This window comes from Myxocyprinus asiaticus, chromosome 14 (genome assembly GCF_019703515.2).
Source record: "Myxocyprinus asiaticus isolate MX2 ecotype Aquarium Trade chromosome 14, UBuf_Myxa_2, whole genome shotgun sequence".
NCBI lineage: Eukaryota > Metazoa > Chordata > Actinopteri > Cypriniformes > Catostomidae > Myxocyprinus > Myxocyprinus asiaticus.
Window position 1 is genome coordinate 43,447,962 of NC_059357.1, and position 19,675 is coordinate 43,467,636.

General features: G+C 37.6%; 1 protein-coding gene across 2 annotated transcripts in view; it reads left to right on the top strand.

Annotated features, from left to right (window-relative positions):
* The first annotated feature begins 1,171 nt into the window (after positions 1 to 1,171).
* LOC127452298 (alpha-1,6-mannosylglycoprotein 6-beta-N-acetylglucosaminyltransferase B-like) overlaps positions 1,172 to 19,675 on the top strand; it is a 236,304-nt gene continuing 217,800 nt past the window's right edge. For both annotated transcript variants that reach the window (XM_051717679.1, XM_051717680.1), the window contains exons 1-2: positions 1,172 to 1,701; positions 6,222 to 6,334. In XM_051717679.1, coding sequence (XP_051573639.1) covers positions 1,634 to 1,701; positions 6,222 to 6,334 — 181 coding nt within the window. In that variant the 5' untranslated portion in view covers positions 1,172 to 1,633. The remainder of the gene's footprint in view (positions 1,702 to 6,221; positions 6,335 to 19,675) is intronic.

Below are 19,675 nucleotides of genomic sequence, written 5' to 3' on the forward strand. Positions count from 1 at the left end.
AAGACAACTTGATTTTTTCCAGTAATGACAACATTAGGGTTTACAGTGATAGGGAAACATTTGTCAACTCAGGAAAATACTTTTGAGATGGTAAGATGCTTTTTTCTATTTCTTTCTTTCTTTCTTTCTTTTTTTTTTCTCGAGTAACAAGTTAGGATAATACTTATCCAAAATAACCAATTCAGAAAAGGTTTAAGCATTTTCATAACATCTCATGCATTCTATAAACAAATTGTGATTGGATCAGTCAATGTGAGCACACTTATAACAAATCTATTCCCCCCACTTAAGAAAAACAATGTGTTTAACAGGGTCCTTCAGCCCCTGCAACAGGGGGTCTTTTTACCCCAAGTATGATCCTTTCACTTACTGGACAGTTATTAAAAAAAAAAAAAAAAAAAAAGATTTGATTTAATCATATTGAACAAAATTGAAAATGAAAAATAAGTATTTTGTCTCAAAATAAATGTGTTAATTTCAGGGATTTTGTCTGTTGTTTTTTTTTAATCATTATTATTATTTAAAAACACATGAAAACATGCTACCATGATGTATATAATTTGTATAATGTAGCCTACATTGTTTATTATATCATGTGAATGCATATAATGTATAATATAATGTAAAATAATTAACAATAATAAATAGCATATATTTATTTTTGCATTGATTGCATTACAGTAATGATAATGGGAGATTGTGAAGATTAAGTGTTATAAAAAATAATAAAATGTCAAATTGATAAACAACAACAAATAAAGTCTTAATGGTACAAAAAGGCTTCATTGTCATATGCAAAATATATATTTATTGATTTATATTTGGGGGTGAAATATTGGAAGGCTTTGTGAGATTCATCCACATAGAGGTGGCAACAGCACCGACACACCCCACAAGCAGACTGCATGCAGAAAGACCCATTTCGTCATACTGTGTCAGATCAGATTATCAAAGTAAATTGGTAGAAGACCATCGGATGGCGCTCTTGATGCATTTTGTATGTGCACTGAGAACTGTCCATGGTACTGAAACTACAGCGGCACGGTTTATGCTTTAACGTTCACTCTAGCAGCTCAGTTTAGCCTATTCCTGTTTTCTTTGAGCAACAGAGATAATATTATTCTAAAAGAGAGTGACATTGATGGCTCACATCTCAGCAAACGCCAGAAATGCCGTTGTTATGATCCAGTAGCGCCGCTACGTTCATTTAACACGCAGTGAGTTCTTGAGGGACGCGTTCATTCTCCCCAGGAGCGACTCTGAGCGGTTCTGCTGGATTCGTTTCTACTCCACCCAGTATATAGAGAGATGGACCGATTCATTTTTTGGACTACTTCTGACACTATTATTGGAAACTATAATGAATAAGAGTTAATAACACTAACAAAATGACCTGGTAATACTTTCCCCAGCAATCGTCGGCTGGATTGTGCTTTCATCGAGCAACTTTCATCAAAGAGCCTTGGATCACTGAAAACGCTTTTTGTTACGAACTTACATTTTACGAGCCACACACACACACACACACACACACACACACACACACACACACACACACACACACACAAATACTGTGATTAAAACAAATGCTTTGTTTTATTGCTTGCATACTGCTGCACGATCCGCGTGAAAAATGATTGCTGTTAATACCGAGTGTATAACTATGGTGAGAAGATGCCTTCTGACGTTCAAACCTTTCAGGTAAGACTTATTCTTTGTGTGAATACGGGCAGTTTATCGACTTAACCTTAACATTTTAAGGTTATCTGACAAAGCATTTTTACATTGTAGTCGGATCTTTTAAAGAAAATATCCAAAAAGGTCAACATTGACAGCACAATTTTGACCATTCAGAAAGCTGTAGCACTTGACCACTGTATTAGGTATTAAGTTTGTGTCTGCAGTCAACCAACTAGGCTACACTCTGATAAAAAAATCAACTAGATTAAGACTTCGTTGACATGTTCACTTCCTCGAACAATGAAATTAAACCAAATATGACGCAAACTATGTCTCGTCACGATTATGATCCAGTATTACATCATGAACTATCTCTATAGAGAATATATATATATCTGTGTAACAACACTCTTACTGTGGTAAATATCCCCAGTGGTGTTTTTCCTGAAGACCTGGCACCATTCTCTCTTGAGAGAACATTTCACTGATTGTGAAATGAAAATCCCCGGAAAGGATGTGGTGTAAGAAATTAGGTTCAATGCTGTCGTCTTTCTTTCGCGCTCTTTTGCAAATTGGCGCGAATCCAGCGGGAGCAATTATTCGGGGCACAATTTTTCAACAGATATCAAGCTCAGGCACTATTAATAAGCATATAATTTAATTGTTGACAAGAAAATGTTTCCATCACTCCTAAAAGGATGGAAATAGAGTTATGGGCATTGTTCAGTGAGGAGTTAATACGTGAGGGTGACCATCTTTTGAAATTTGTTTATACTGATTTGATGTAGGTAATTTTATCAAATTGGAAAGATGTTTTAGAGCGACATGAACCCAAAATACCACAAAACATCACCGAATTTGAAAAATCCAATGCTAAAACTTCCTGATGTTTGTGCTGTTGTTTGCCTTGCTACTCTATATCATATTACTACTCTGAGAATTATGTCATTAAGGAACACGCTTTTGGGGATATTACAAAAGTCTAACAGGATGGATTACTGAGGACATAGGAAAAACTTACACAACGATTACTAATTAAAACAATATTCCCAAGACAGTTTTTAGTAATTGAATTAGTCATTTTAGCTCAGGGGTGTAGCTTTAACCACCAGGCTACATCCTAGTTTGACCATACCCTTCAAGGTATACCACATGTTGTTCCCAACTTGTCAACATATGTGGCCTTGTAGCTTTTCATTACTGTATGAGCAATTTTCGCACATGAATAGTGCTTTGAATTACACCAAGTTTGTCAAATGTCAGTAATGCCTGTGCCAGTTTGCCTTGGGAAGAATAAGGTAAAAACTTCTTTTAGAAGAGACAATAATGTTTAGTTCTGTTTATCTCTGAATAAGCCCTAACAACACACAACCACATTTGATGCATTTAAACAGTGCCTTAATGAGATTCAATGTGTCAGGTGAATTTGAATGGGGGCATTTATATAAAATGAACTCCAAGAAACAGATATGAGGACCCACTCCTAAGTACTGAGTATGCCTTGCACATTTAGGATTTGGTGAATTGCACTAGCACATGAGTCGTCATCCTATCAATTTCTGATATATATATACACTGAACAAAATTATAAACGCAACACTTTTGTTTTTGCCCCCATTTTTCATGAGCTGAACTCAAAGATCTAAGACTTTTTCTATCTACACAAAAGGCCTATTTCTCTCAAATATTGTTCACAAATCTGTCTAAATCTGTGTTAGTGAGCACTTCTCCTTTGCCGAGATACTCCATCCACCTCACAGGTGTGGCATATCAAGATGCTGATTAGACAGCATGATTATTGCACAGGTGTGCCTTAGGCTGGCCACAATAAAAGGCCACTCTAAAATGTGCAGTTTTATCACACAGCACAATGCCACAGATGTCGCAAGTTTTGAGGGAGCGTGCAGTTGGCATGCTGACTGCAGGAATGTCCACCAGAGCTGTTGCCCGTGAATTGAATGTTCATTTCTCTACCATAAGCCGTCTCCAAAGGCGTTTCAGAGAATTTGGCAGTACATCCAACCGGCCTCACAACCGCAGACCACGTGTAACCACACCAGCCCAGGACCTCCACATCCAGCTTCTTCACCTCCAAGATCGTCTGAGACCAGCCACCCGGACAGCTGCTGCAACAATCGGTTTGCATAACCAAAGAATTTCTGCACAAACTGTCAGAAACCGTCTCAGGGAAGCTCATCTGCATGCTCGTCGTCCTCATCGGGGTCTCGACCTGACTGTAGTTCGTCTTCGTAACCGACTTGAGTGGGCAAATGCTCACATTCGATGGCGTCTGGCACTTTGGAGAGGTGTTCTCTTCACGGATGAATCCCGGTTTTCACTGTACAGGGCAGATTGCAGACAGCGTGTATGGCATTGTGTGGGTGAGCGGTTTGCTGATGTCAACGTTGTGGATCGAGTGGCCCATGGTGGCGGTGGGGTTATGGTATGGGCAGGCGTATGTTATGGACAACGAACACAGGTGCATTTTATTGATGGCATTTTGAATGCACAGAGATACCGTGACGAGATCCTGAGGCCCATTGTTGTGCCATTCATCCACGACCATCACCTCATGTTGCAGCATGATAATGCACGGCCCCATGTTCCAAGGATCTGTACACAATTCCTGGAAGCTGAAAACATCCCAGTTCTTGCATGGCCAGCATACTCACCGGACATGTCACCCATTGAGCATGTTTGGGATGCTCTGGATCGGTGTATACGACAGCGTGTTCCAGTTCCTGCCAATATCCAGCAACTTCGCACAGCCATTGAAGAGGAGTGGACCAACATTCCACAGGCCACAATCAACAACCTGATCAACTCTATGCAAAGGAGATGTGTTGCACTGCGTGAGGCAAATGGTGGTCACACCAGATACTGACTGGTTTTCGGACCCCCCCCGACCCCCCCAATACAGTAAAACTGCACATTTTAGAGTGGCCTTTTATTGTGGCCAGCCTAAGGCACACCTGTGCAATAATCATGCTGTCTAATCAGCATCTTGATATGCCACACCTGTGAGGTGGATGGAGTATCTCGGCAAAGGAGAAGTGCTCACTAACACAGATTTAGACAGATTTGTGAACAATATTTGAGAGAAATAGGCCTTTTGTGTACATAGAAAAAGTCTTAGATCTTAGATTTTTGCAAAAACAAAAGTGTTGCGTTTATAATTTTGTTCAGTGTATATATATATATATATATAATTTTCATGCAGCTATTTTCCATACAATGACAGTTAAAGGATAGTTCACCCAAAAATGTAAATTCTCTCATCATTTACTCACCCTCATGCCATCCCAGATGTGAACACAAAGATTTTTACAAGAATATTTTAGCTCTGTAGGTCCATACAATGCAAGTGAATGGTGGCCGGAACTTTAAAGATTCAAAAAGCACATGAAGACAGCATAAAAGTAATCCATAAATCTCCAGTGGTTAAATCCATATCTTCAGAAGTGATATGATAGTTGTGGGTGAATATTTAAATACTTTTTGAACATCAGTTCTCCTTCCTGCCCAGTAGGTGTTGATATGCACAAATAATGTGAATCGCCAAAAACTAAAGAAGAATGTGAAAGTGAAAGTGGAGATTTATAATAAAAATTATGTAAATATTGATCTGTTTTTCACCCAAACCTATGATATCGCTTCGGAAGATTTGAATTTAACCACTGGAGTCATGTGGATTACTTTTATCTGTCTTCATGTCCTTTTTGGAGCTTCAAAGATTTGGCCACCATTCACTTGCATTGTATGGACCTTCAGAGCTGAGATATTCTTCTAAAAATCTTTATTTGTGTTCAGCAGAGGAAATACAGTCATACACATCTCGAATGCCATGAGGGTGAGTAAATGATGAGAGAAGTTTCATTTTTGGATGAACTATCCCTTTAATAATGCCCACGTCTGTCAAGCTAAAAAAAAAAAAAAAAAAAAGAAGAAGAAGGAAAAAAGCACCATCACAGAAATTTTGCAAGGATCTTCCTCTCAGCTGCAGCTCTGAAATCTCATTTTCCATTCCACATAGTTGGATTGCCATGTTATGATCAGTCACACGACATGCAAGAACCAATGGCATTTGTTGTAAATGATGTCAAACCTGCAACGTGAATGAGAATTTAGATTTTCAGTGGAGGGAAAGATTATCAGGAAATAATGGCTTAAATTTTGCCTGTTCCTCACACAAAACTATTATATCGCTTCAGTAGACTTTGAATATAAACCTTGTTCAAAAACCTAGTGAGCTATCTTCCTAGACAGCATATTAAGACATCATAGGCACACTTATTATTCATTCACTACTGAAAACCATCGATATTCTGTTCCAGGCAATTTTCAATAATAGGTGGTCACACAGAAGGTGTTATACACAAATTATTATTATACCATGAAAAAAAAAACAAAAAAAAAACACCCTGACAATGATGAAAAAAGACTCATCATTGTCTGGGTGTCTTTTCATATTAACGGTAATTGTTTTTACCCAACACATTTATACATCTGTATGTATCCTTGAAATGTTCTCTCCATTGCAGGATTTTTGTAGCGGGCATCGGTTTCTTCAGTCTGTGCTTCTTAATGACCTCTCTGGGGGGACAGTTCTCAGCCAAGCGGCTGGGCGATGCCCCATTCAGCATCCGAACTGAAGGTACATTAATAATGTGCAACTCTTTATGTCTACCTGTGCTGACTGTGTGTATGTCTAATTCATCTGCTGGCATTTAGAGAGTGGCAGTTTATGGGTTCTTTAATGGGGGTAATGGTGGGTTTTGTGCTGGCCTTTAACAGTCTTGATTATCCGGGGGTCAGCCTGCTGTGAATAGCATCTCTGGCTGCAGACCACACCATCTGTCACCTGTCATCACTTTCTATGTGTATGCGTATAGATTATGTAGACAGTCGCTATCACAGCATTGCCCAAGAAGAACCTGTCTAAGATGCATCCGTCTTTTAGTGGCCACACAGGCTTTATTTTGCAACCATGTTTGTTTGTAAGCAATGTTTTATTTTTTTTTTCTTTGGTTTTGATATTCCTAAGCCCATACAGAACCTGCAGACAAGTGAAGGTGCATATCACTGGTTTGACCTGCTGAACGAATACACCCCTTCACTGAACTAGCCGGTCATTTGAGTCTGAACGAGATTCGCGAATGGTTCGAGAACGAAGATTTGCTGAATGACTGAATGAGAGGAGGTGTGCTGTTCGTTCAGTTTGGCATGCAAGTCAGTCGCATTCAACAAAGAGAGACAGAGGTGAAATGCACTTAAGATAAGTTTATTGGTATACACAAAACATGATCTCCAATTTATGAATGTGTAAAAATGACTGAAGATGTACCGTAAAAATGACATGAATTACAGATGGAAATGTTGTGCTTTGATGCACAGTGATAAAGCCTAAGATATTTAGGCTTTACTGAAACTTTTTCTTTGTCTTAGGAATAATTAAGCCCAGCATTTGACAAAATATAGGGCAAATAAGACCTGCCATTTGTGGTGAAAACATTTATGGTGTTTAAACTCTATTTTTAAAGTGTCTTCGTATGTTTGTACACATGCAAGTTCCATCTATCTTCCTTTGTCGTGCTTGTAAAAATAGCATTAGAGAGTGGGCTGTGAAGGAGTATATCATTGGTTGAACCCACTGAACGAATACACCCCATTCACTGAACTAATAGTAGTCAGTCATTTTGTTTGTGACGTGAATGAACTGAATGTACTGGTAAACTCATTTGCGACTGACATGAACAAATCAGTCATCATGAACGATGATCTGCTGACCGCGAGGATGACCTACATGTTGTTCGTTCATATCTTCAATCTCGTTTAACAAGAAGAGGCTGGATTAATTATGAATAAAAGTTAGTGATGACCACTCATTACAATGACATACAAACATTACTGAAATTTAATAATAATTTTTTAGGCTAGTATTGCTGTCCTTTTTTTTTTGTTTGTTTGTTTTTTGGTGTAGCTTGATAGAAAGTTGTGCTCAGCAGTTCACAGTATGGTAGATATGCTTTGATTTCATTTGTGAGGAAAGACATACGATGTTTTAACACTCTAACACAGTGCTGAGGTCTCTTAGTAGAATTTTAATAAAGGATAATTAGACTTGTTCTGGTCGAGAATTATTGCTTTCGGTTCAATGCAATTACTTAAAAGACCATCATTTGGCACCATCTGCAAGTGCAAAGATGTAACTTGAAGATACGCTCAGTGAACAAATCAATGAAAGAATCTGAACAAATCTTTTTGGTGAATGGAATCAAAAGAATCTAGTCAATGAAATGAATAAAAATCACCACCACTATAAAGTGGAACCCCATAAATGACTGATTTGAAACTGTGTACATTGGCAGCAACTCTTCCGTGAAACACGTGGTAGACTTGGCTCACAATTTATATCAATAGGGTTTAGCAGGTTGCTAAGCTAACAACATGGTACTCTAATAAGCAAAAAAGAGGCAAACACACAAATATTGGCAAACATTTTTTTTTATTTTTTAATGTGCTTGATCTATTTTGAATCAATACTTTTCACTGCTAAATTAATTCAAAGTATATTTGAAGCTGTGTCCAAATATGCGTACTTCCAATCCCTACTATATAGTATGCCAACAGTGTGCAAAAAAACAATAGATTAGGGTGTCCAAATCCTCAGTATTCATAAAGGAGTAGGCAAGAAACACCCAGATGACCTCTTTTAAACTGTAAGTGCTATATATACCAAGAAAGTTATTCCATATGCTTAAACTGTGCTTGTTTAACAAAACTAGAGTAGACTATATACAGTATATACATGCTGTAGTGTTTTCAGTCAAATAATTTTTTTAATCACGATTAATCGCATAATTTTTCATAGTTAATCGCAATTAATTGCAGATTTTGAAAGTGCTGAAATTTGACTCTATATATACTATATATACTTCTTTTAAATGCACAATTTCCTTCTTAGGAAAAAAATGCTTTATTTACATAATGCGTAAACATAATCAGGATACAAAAAAACTGTAACTGTAATACGTTTGTTACATTAAAAACAATGTAATCAGATTACAGTTACATTTTGTCAAATTTGGGATTATTAACAGGATTTAAATTTTTTTATTTCTAGCAAAAGAAACAAAAGATTCTCCTGACATAATATGAAATAGACCGTTGCTTGCTTCAGAGTGGTACAGATTCTCAGATGCGCGCCAGACTTCTCTTCTGGCTCTCTCTCATGCGAGTCACAAATAACACCTGTCTCACATCACCACTGTGCTCTCGAGGCAAACAAGGTCAAGCCATTAAAAGGGCTACTTCATTGCGATGGCCGCTGGAGAAAATTCATTATTTTTGTAGAAATTTGGACATTATTGTCTTTTCAAAGGAGAAAAGGAAAACAACATTTCATGCCTATTTTCGAAAATTCACTGTCACTTTACTTGACATTTACATCATAACTTCAGATGAAACTCTAAAGTTCTTCTCTGGAATGCTTTTGTGATGTAATGACAACAGCAATAGGGAAGGACAGCATTTCTTTTTTTTTATTATTAAAAAATAATAATATTGTACACATAAATACCAAATGAATTTAAAATGTTTTTAAGTATTAAAGGAAAAAAAGTGCAATGGAGAATTTATCTGATTTTGAGACTTATTATAAATGTATTGTTGATAACAGTTCAAAAGTCTGTGTGAGGGAGAAATTCTGGCAAATGTAACATTTCAAAACTCAAAGAGAGTAGGAATAAGTAAATAAAGACACCCAAAAGGTTTAAATCTATTTTAATCTATTCTTTTAACTAGAATTGTTTTTTTTTTTTTTTTTTTTTTTCAGAATCTTTTATTTATTTATTTATTTTTTTATGATAAAATCCTCCTTACACATAAACATAATCATCCATAAAGGTTAGCTGGTGATGTTGAACTGTGTAGATCATGAGCACACAGAGGAAAGACAATGGATGCATTGCATTAATAATAATGATGATGATGATTATGATAAGGCCTGTGATCTACCTATTGAATACAGTCAGAAGCTAATGAATGTTGCCAATCAGCTATAACTGCAATACATGGCAAATTTAAACTTTGCAGTGTTTTTGAATCTGTGGTATATCCTGTCAGATTTTGTTTAATGTTAACCATAATTCATAGCATCTGTTCTAATTATATTTGCTTGATGATAAAATAAGTCATTTTCTGTTTCTGTGATTTCCGTATCAGATAGAGGACTCACCTGATTTGTTTAAAAATACTGAGCTGAACATATTCTGTTTTCCTATTAAGGAGGCAGTGTCCCTGTTTTTTCTGTTTTTTTTTTTTTCTTATGTATAATAATAGCTACATTACTCATAACATTATTCAAATTTGTCTTCGAGACTTTTTCACATATGTGAACTTGAGGTGATCCAAAAGTAATTTAAAAGTAATATGATTACATTATGTTTGGATTAGGTTACTGATTACACTTTTGAGTCATTAGTATTTTACCCAAAAAACGCCAACTGACACCAAAACTTCCAACATTCTAAAGTATTTAGAATACTGAGAAACAAAATTGTCGAGCTCACACTGATCCAACAAACACCAACCAACTTACATCTTTGCATGTCATTGTTCACCTTTGAAGACGACAAACAATGAAGAGGTTGCGAATGAAGCCAAACATGTGCGAATTAATATGTAAATATTAGGTACAATTAATTAAACATGTTTAGTATGTAGAGACATTAGGCTATAAACTAATAAACACAACTACGTTTTAAAAAAAAGGTTTTGTGTTTTTTGGGAACTTATTCATTCCGAGAGACAGCAATCCAGTGGCAAAAAAACTAAAAACAATTTTTTACACATTAGGTTTGTCCACAAAAATGTGGGGAAAGTTAATATTTTATATTATTGCAGATATTAGTTAATATTATTGCATATCTGCATTAAGTTCAGTGTTTGCAATTTCTGTGTGATTTGACGCCGTTTGAGAAATAAAGGATCTGTGTTTTTCATGCGAGTGAAAAGAGTGCTTCAGCACAAATTTATTCTTGCTGATTTGTACATATTTCCTCACGTGTGTCATCCACACAAACTGCTGGACCCATATCATTTTTTTTTTCTTTTATTTAGAAGGGAACGGACAGCTCGAACTAGTTCGCTACAAAAATGTTATTAATCGTGATTGACTGTTTCTCCTGATCTCAGCAGCGCGAACGTTCATTTTCTATGAGCTGACAGCGACACTTACCTCATTGTCATGGTAACAGTTTGTGCTGAAGTCAGATTACGTCAGAGATTGTTAGAAAATCATACCAGACTACTCAAACATTCAAAGACCTGACAAATGCAGATTGAACATGTTGAATCTGTGAAAACAGACGGCAACGAACGCCAACAGATGGCAACAAACTTCAACAGGGTGAACACACTGATCTGACAAAACCCAACAAACGTGTTTATTGGCGTTTCCTGGGGCAGTGTGAATTGGCCTTAAGCACCTGATCTCATAAAATGTACGTAACAATGGCAACATTTTTGCAAACCAAAATTATGTAGTTCATTACACGTTTGGCTGCTGTTTCCCAGTGAAATGCCCAGCGGCCATTGTAATAAGATGAGGTTTTTAAGGTGAGTAGTAGATGGATGTTTTAATGAGTAAAACGTACCCCCCTAACCTAAAACTTTAAACTAAACTTAACCAATAGTGTCCTAAAAGATAAATAAGAGGTAAATGAAAGAGACATCCTTACCCGTAACCAATGCCTAAAACCTAACCGATAGTGTTTTAAAAGCACCTTTACTGAAGAAACCACGTCATTTCATGTCGCTACTATGGCACTTTCGCTTCACTTTCACTTTCATTTCCAGCGTCCTTTGTTAGGCTCGAGCCTCGGTCTCCAAGATCAAATTCCAACACTCTGATGAGCTACCGCAGAAGTTAATCACATTGGAGTAAGTGTGTAAATGTAGGTGGGTCTGTAATACAAGTGTTAAAATGTAGAGAAAAATAAGTTTTTAATAATGTCCTAAATAGTACCTGTGATTTTTGTGAAAGTGAATAAAACACACAGTTGTTGTAGCACCTCTAGTGTTCATTTCACCAGGAAACTGTGGTGAAACGTAGAAAGCGTCACGTAAAACTCTTAAAATGTAGTTATAGTAACGTTCATTCTAAGAGACTAGGTTGCAGAATACACTTGATGCTGCTGTAGAATCTGGCCACAAGAAGGTATCTTAGAACCTTCATGTCAGGAGTATGCCTATAATGTCTTAAAATGCGGCCTATGTAGAAAGCTCACAAGGTTTTGGGGCCAGTGTGTTTAATATTTAGTTTCTTTCTGGTTTCAAAGTTCTGTAGCCTACTCGGTGTACCAAAATGTTGTCCATTTGGATGTTGGAAAAGAGGAAAACTGCTTCATGGTGTGTTCATCTAACCCTGATATATAGCTGAAAATGATGGATTAGTGTTCTGTAATGTTGTGGAAGAGGCTGCATGGAGGGGAGAGAGAGAGAGAGAGAGAGAGAGAGAGAGAGAGAGAGAGAGAGTGTGAGAGAGAGAGAGAGAGTGTGTGTGAGAGAGAGCAATATGATTAATTAACCACTCCCAGGCTGAAGTCTTGAGAAAGCAGCTGGCTCTAGCTCATTAAACAGTGCCCGCTGATCAACCAGAGAATGACGTTGTAGTGTTTCGAAGGCTCTCTCCCTCTACTTATGTCTCCTTATGAATGCTTCAGCACTCATAGAAAAGCAGGGGTGGCACCAGAGAATTTTGATTGCTGGTGCTGAAGAGTTGCTAAATCATTGACAGGGAAGCTGAGCTTTGGTCACTAAATATGTGCAAAAACCGGCATGGCCAAGCGATTTTATTAATATCGGTTTCCATGTGGTGACAACAGAAGTGAAATTATTACGCTGCAGCCTCAATAAAACAGGCAACACACTTTCAGGGTGTTTTCAGCTTTTTACAGTACTGTCTGAAGTACAGGTACAGCAAAACAGTGAACCCTTATTGGGAGTCTGGGGACATGATCCCCTGGCAGAAACATTTTGCAAAAACAACACTAAAGCATTTAATTCTGGTGACTTTAGGAGCAGCATTTTTACCTTTTCACAGGTATATGTCTTGTGTAGCAATTAAGGTAACTACGGGCTACAAAGCATTGATAAAAGGCTTATTCACACAGCACATCCAGCACTAGTTAATGTTTCTCAAAATCAGCTCAAAAACATGCAGTGAAACTTTTTGATACTTGTTTGGAAAATGGCTTTACCTTGAGTTGTTCAAAAGCTGCACACGCAGGCGTTGAACTTAATAAAGACATTATTCATCGCTTTCAAACAAAGGATGCACTTGCAGGTTTAGATATGAATGGGGAGAGTCGTAAACTGACACCTACATGTCACAAAATTGTACGTGACTTCTCTTAAAAAAACAGGCCATTTTTCTCGTAGTAAACGTTACACATTGTTCACTCCAATAAGATTGTTGAATGTAAAACATGTTGAAGATTAGTGGACAGGTGGCCAATACATCAAGTGATACGCTATTTCTTCATAAAAGCAGTTTATTATTCTTGTATCTTGTCTCCTCACCAGTGAACCGCAATAAGAATGTCTATGGGACTGCTGCATTATGCTTTTTTTGCTAACTTTGCAGGCTCACCTTGATAGAAGGGCTCTTGTTGTTACAAAGCAGGGTCCGGGGTTGCTACAGTATGTTACGGGGGCTGCTCCACCATTACTGAGAGTTGTGAGACATGCAGTTGGAGTGCGCTTAATAAAATGTCAACAGTTAAGTTTACCTCCTTAATTTACTTTGTACAGCACTTTGGTTCAACTGTTGTTGTTTTTAAATATGCTTTAAAAATAAATTTGACTTGGCTTGACTTGACTCTTCGTCTGCTCTGTGTATCATGACAGTAAATATTCCACTTGATTGTTTTCCGCTCTATTTATTTCATTTCTGTTTTTACGGAGTAAGAAACGCTCCAAACAATACAGTGCGTGAGCTGTCTGAATGATTCGGACCATTCTGCTAAACCGTTTGAATTATTCTTTGAAGGAATCGACTCAAATGATTAATTAATTTGTAAATCGGGCATCACTAATCCTGATTCTAAACAGGCGACAGAAATACGTGACACATGACATGATTGCTAAAATATTGTCAGGGAAAATGTTTCTTCATACAATCTTCATACATAGGATAATCTGCTGGCTCTTACAAACATTTGCTGGGGGTGCTATGGACTTTCTTGGGGAGGCTGAAGCACATGCTAGCCCCTCCCTTGTGCAGCCTCTGCAGAAAAGGGTGGTCACTTTAAAAATGTATTCCGTTACAATTGACTAACCGCCAGGCCCAGATGGAATATACTTATTTCTTCAGCATTTTCAGCACTAATTTTTTGTGGAATGGATTTCAATTTGGTATAATGTGTTAAACGTTTTGAGAGCAGTGGAGTAGTCCTATAAAAAAAATAAAAAAAGTGGTTTACTATTGCCCAGTCCCTGTTCGGGGTGTCTGTTACTATAGACTGTACTTTACTGTTACTGTAGACTGCGTAATCTGCGTGTAGAGAGTGGCGGAACTGCAACTCTGTACATATCGTAAATGGGTCATTCCTACAATTCGGTGACATTCCGTCTTTGAAACTTTTGAAAAATAAAACATACTTTTACAAGTTTCTTCATGTTTCATCATTACAGGGACATATTATAGACTGTATTAGTCGTACTGGTCAAGCTAAATTACAAATAAATTCAGATGTCCATCCAGTTAAATGGGCAGCATCAGGGTGGACCCATTACATGGTTTGTGATTGATATCTAGGAAACATATTTGTAAACTAATATTTATGATTTTATTTCTGTTAACATAAATACTGTATATTGAAATTTTAAATTATATTAATTTCCCATATATCTTCTCATAACAGGGTGGACATTTTGTGCTTGACCACATATGACTAACACCTCAAAATAAAGGAATACATAAATAAAACAATAGAGTTATAAACTTCAAATAACACAAAGTAATTTTGCAGAATGGCTGATGTACACCTCCAGTGTGTGTGATGTCATTCCATTGAACTTCCTGTGGCTCAGCCTCTTGAGCCTCTGCCTCCTGTGGCTCTGCCCTCTGAGCCCTTGCCTCCTGCAGCTCCGTCTCTAGAGACTCCATCCCTGGCAGCTCTGCCCTCAGAGTCTCTGCCTCCTGCGGCTCTGCCCCCTGACCCTCTGCCAGTTCCGTCTTGGTCTCCTGATCCTCCGCCAGTTCCATCCTGGTATCCGGATATTCCACCAACTTCGCCCAGGCTACCGGACCCCGCTCACTTCCTGGAGCTGCCTCCCAAGCCGCTGTACTACGCTCCTTTCCTGGAGCCACCATCCAAACCGCCAGACCCTGCTCCCTTCCTGGAGCCACCTCCCAGGCTGCCGGACCCCGCTCCCTTCCTGGAGCCACCACCCAAACCGCTGGACCCCACTCCCTTCCTAGAGCCACTTCCCTGGCAACCGACTCCGCCCTGGTCCCCTGGTCTACACCTGTCTCCAGGCTCTGCTTCATTGTCTTTTTTCTTTTCTTTTTTTGGGCTTCAGGAGCCCCAAGTACTCTTATTTTTAAAGTTATAAGAGACTCTTAGTTTAAAGTTTGTATCTTCCTCTGTTATGTCTGTCTTCCTGTCCTTTGCCCTAATTGTATCCCAGGTGTTCCTTGTCTCCTTGTTAGCCCAAGTGTATATATATATGTACAGTATATCCTCTTGTTCTTTGTTCCTGTGTCGGCTCTTGTTTGTATGTAGTGCGTTAGTTGCCAGTATACTGCTGTAGAGTTTTGTTACCTTCTTCTTCGTATTATTCCTTCATCGTTGTATCCCCTTCTTTTGTTTAGAATTAAAGCTCTGCTTTTGGATCCTTACTCTCTCATCTCTTCCCTTCAAAATCCATGACAGCCAGAGGTTCACCACTACCGGCGAAGAGCTGCAAACATCTGCGGTGAATCAAAAGCTCATTTGCATGTGAAAATAACGAGTGGCAAATTTGCGGCAAGTTTGCGACTAGTTCTGATTTGTTTGTTTTTATAAGGTGAAAAGACCTAACTCGCATGTGACATTTGTTCCTCTGTTGTATACAAAGCGTGCGCTTCCGACTTCTTGCGTGAATGCACCATTATGCTTACATCAACACAACAGCAACATGATGCATCGACTGCTGGCAGGAAGATAATTGTAAAAGTTAGTAAAGTTATAATTATCGACTTATATTTACACAAACCTATCGATTTGCTTCTGAAGACATTAATTGATCGACTGGAGTCATGTGGATTACTTTTATGCTGCCTAAATATGCCTTTTGGACCATCAAACAGCCAGCAGTCTAATGGCACCTGTTTACTTGCATTGTATGGACACACAGAGCTGAAATGTGCTTATAAAAATCTTCACTTAGATTCTGCTGAAGAAGGAAAGTCCTGTACATCTGGAATGGCTTAAAGGTAAGAAAATCATGAGAGGATTTTCATTTTTGGGTGAACTAACCCTTTAAAGGTTTTAGGGTTTGTTGACATTACATCGTCATCATGGCAACAAAGTTGAAAAACTGTCTATAACTTTACACAGAAAAGTTAGTAAGTGATTTTATCACTCTAAAATCATTTTAACACGCATATTGTTTATGTCTTGTGGCTATACTTTTGAAACAAACATATACTTTTCTGAGTATTTTAACATTTACGGATTGGCCCCATTCACTTCCATTGTAAGTGCCTCACTGAAACCCAAATTTTACCTTTTTTTTAAGAAAAGGAGGGGCAAGTCAAAATTTATTTTAGTGGTAATCAAAATTATGCCACAAATGATGGTGAATGGGTTAGGTAACCCGAAATATTCCTTTAACTGCATTTTGGTACATGTGTAATCAATGGGAGCTATTTCTCCCTAGAGAAACTTGTTGATTCACTAATCCTTTTCCCACATAACAGATCATTTCTGTTTTACACCCTCACTCTGGCCATGTTCTCTACTTGAATGTATTAAGTAATACCATCCAGCATCTGTTTTATGATTATGTTTTTATGATTATTATTTTATCTGATTATGCCTCTAATGGATACTAATGGCTGTTCTAGGAGAGGATTGTTATTATACATTTTTAATGAAAGCTTGTGTGTGGGTTGTTGCACGGAGTACTTTATCTGTTTTAAATAGCAGGCTTGTTTTAGTTAAGCAGCAAAGACAGGATGTCAATCATCAGGGCTAAGAAATGTTTCTCAAACTAGGTTTCAATATTCAGTGCTTTCACACAGTTTTAACCATTACTATTCTAAATGAACACTGATACACACCTGAAATATCACTCAAGTATATTATCAGACATTGCATGTATAGGGATGGGAATCGTTAAAAGATTGTTAGTCTTTCTCTCTCAACATTCAAATTAGACTGTATATTACTGATGCCGTTACATAGTGGTTTACATAACATCTTCAAATCTGAAACTTCTTTTAATGTGCTAAATTTTAATTAGTTATTAAATTGGCTAACTTGAATGTGTTAATCAAGAATGTGTTAATTATCCCCATTCATGTTAATCAAGGACTTATTTAATTTTTAGAATGAAATCATACTAGTTCTCCATCAGCCACAATATTAAAACCACCTGCCTAATATTGTGTAGGTCCCCCACTTGACGCCAAAACAGCATCAACCTGGATCTCAGAATAGCATTCTGAGATTCTATACTTCTCACCACAACTGTAGAGAGTGATTACCGTAGACTTTGTCAGTTTAAACCAGTCTGGCCATTCTATGTTGACCTCTCTCATCAACAAGGCATTTCCATCTGCAGAACTGCCCCTCACTGGATGTTTTTTGTTTTTGGCAGTAAATTCTAGAGACTGTTGTGTGTGAAAATCCCAGGAGATCAGCAATTACAGAAATGCTCAAACCAGTCAATCTGGCACCAACAAGCATCCATGTGATTATCTTATCAGCCAGTCATATGGCAGCAGTGCAGTGCATAAAATCATGCAGATATGGTTCAGGAGCTTCAGTTAATGTTCACATCAACCATCAAAATGGGGAAAAAAAATTATCACAGTGATTTTGAGCGTGGCATGATTGATGGTGCCAGATGGGCTGGTTTGAGTATTTCTGTAACTGCTGATCTCCTGGGATTTTCATGAACAACAGTATCTAGAGGCAGTTATACACATCTAAAATATACTGTCTGTCTTTCTCTTCTGGGAAAACAGACTAAAAATTTTGGTTCTCGCATGCATATCTACATTTTTGTCCAATCAAATACTCTCTAGAATGAGTAGGTCTCTCTTCCAAATACCACCTGCTCTAAAAATCAGTAGCAAGCTAAGCTAAAAGCTATTGACTGTTAGCTAAAAGCTATTGACTTGTGTTTCGTCTCAATAGGAAATGTCAGCACAGGTAAAAAAAAGTGTGCTTGTTAAGCCAATTGAAAACTAAGCCAAAAGAACTGTATCTGGATTGTCCATGAGCAATCATAGAATTCAAAACACATTTGGAAGGTTGGAGGGGATGGGTTGAAAAAGTAAGAAGGATTTGTGATAACAGCTGAAAACAAAGTTGTTTTAGAGGCGGAGCAAGCTTTAACATTTTGATACCCAATTTTTTTTTTTTTTTGTGGGGGGGAATAACATACACAATGAGACTAGGAACATGCATTAAGTAAGTAAAGGGTCAATTCTGATTTTAAGTCGACTAAAATGTGTGTAAGTACTGCTTAAGTACTTAATCACTGATTTTGGAGCTGTGAGTTTGACCTGCTGCTCTCATAAAACCCTCTGGTCATGTTACAGCTGGTGATTCATCAGGAAAGTCATGCAGTTTCATGCCAGAATCTCTTCTGCTATTTTATCATTCACTCCCACCGCTGCTGTTATACAGAGCCCAGGGAAAGAGCTCCAGAATTTCAGACTCACTTGATATAAATCCACATGGAATTTCTTTACATTTTAAAAGTTGTGCCAAAATTGGTGGAATTATCCAATGCATCTTTTTTTTTAAATGTATGCAAATACAATGTTCCAAATGCACTATGCTTTTTAAGTTAGAAATTTCCGCAACCCATTTAACTTCCATAATCTGATTTATTTATGAGTGTAACAAAAGAATGCAGAACAGAACTTGTTTTATCCATCAGAAACTGATTTGATCATGAAAAGTGAGTGTTACATACCAGAATGTTGGCAGGTGTTTGGAGGCATTACTGATGTCAACATTACAAGAAAGTTGTCTCAGAGGCAGAGCATGTTATTACATTTTAACTAGTGCTGTCAGTCAATTACATTTTTTAATCACGATTAATCTAATATTTTTGTAGTTAATCGCAATTAATTGCAAATTTTTAAAGTGCTGACATTTTACACTATACTTATTTTCCTGCCAAAATGCATTTATTTCCATCTTAGGAAAGAAAATGAAATAATATGTGTTTTATTAACATTTTACAAACAAAGCCTTCCACAGTCTGTCTTTAGGTGCATTTCCCACCTACAGTACTGGTACTTTTCCTTTAGTCATTTTCTAGATGAGAACTCTTGGAACAGAACACCCAAGAAGACTTTTCCCCTGTTGTATTCGCAATGCCAATAGTTACCACCGTAGTGATGTAATCTAGTATCCACCATTTTTCTTCTGATGTGATTTGAACATGAAATTCAGTAGCAACAACAACGAAATCAACAACACCGCAATCAACAGCACCGACAGAGGATCAGTTACACTTTTGTTCGGGCTGTTATACACGAACTTTGGCTGCATCCGAAAACATAGGCAGCTGCCTAATCAGTTAATGGTTTAAATGACAGTGTTTTTGAATGAATGGAACTCTAAAGGAAACTGGTCTCTGAACAGTTTAAAAAGCACTTTATTTTTTCTTCCTACCTCAGCCCCCGAAGGCAGCATTTTGCCGTAGTGAGAGACGTGATGAGCGGTCAGACTACCATGCAGCACATGCTGAACTCAGCGGACAA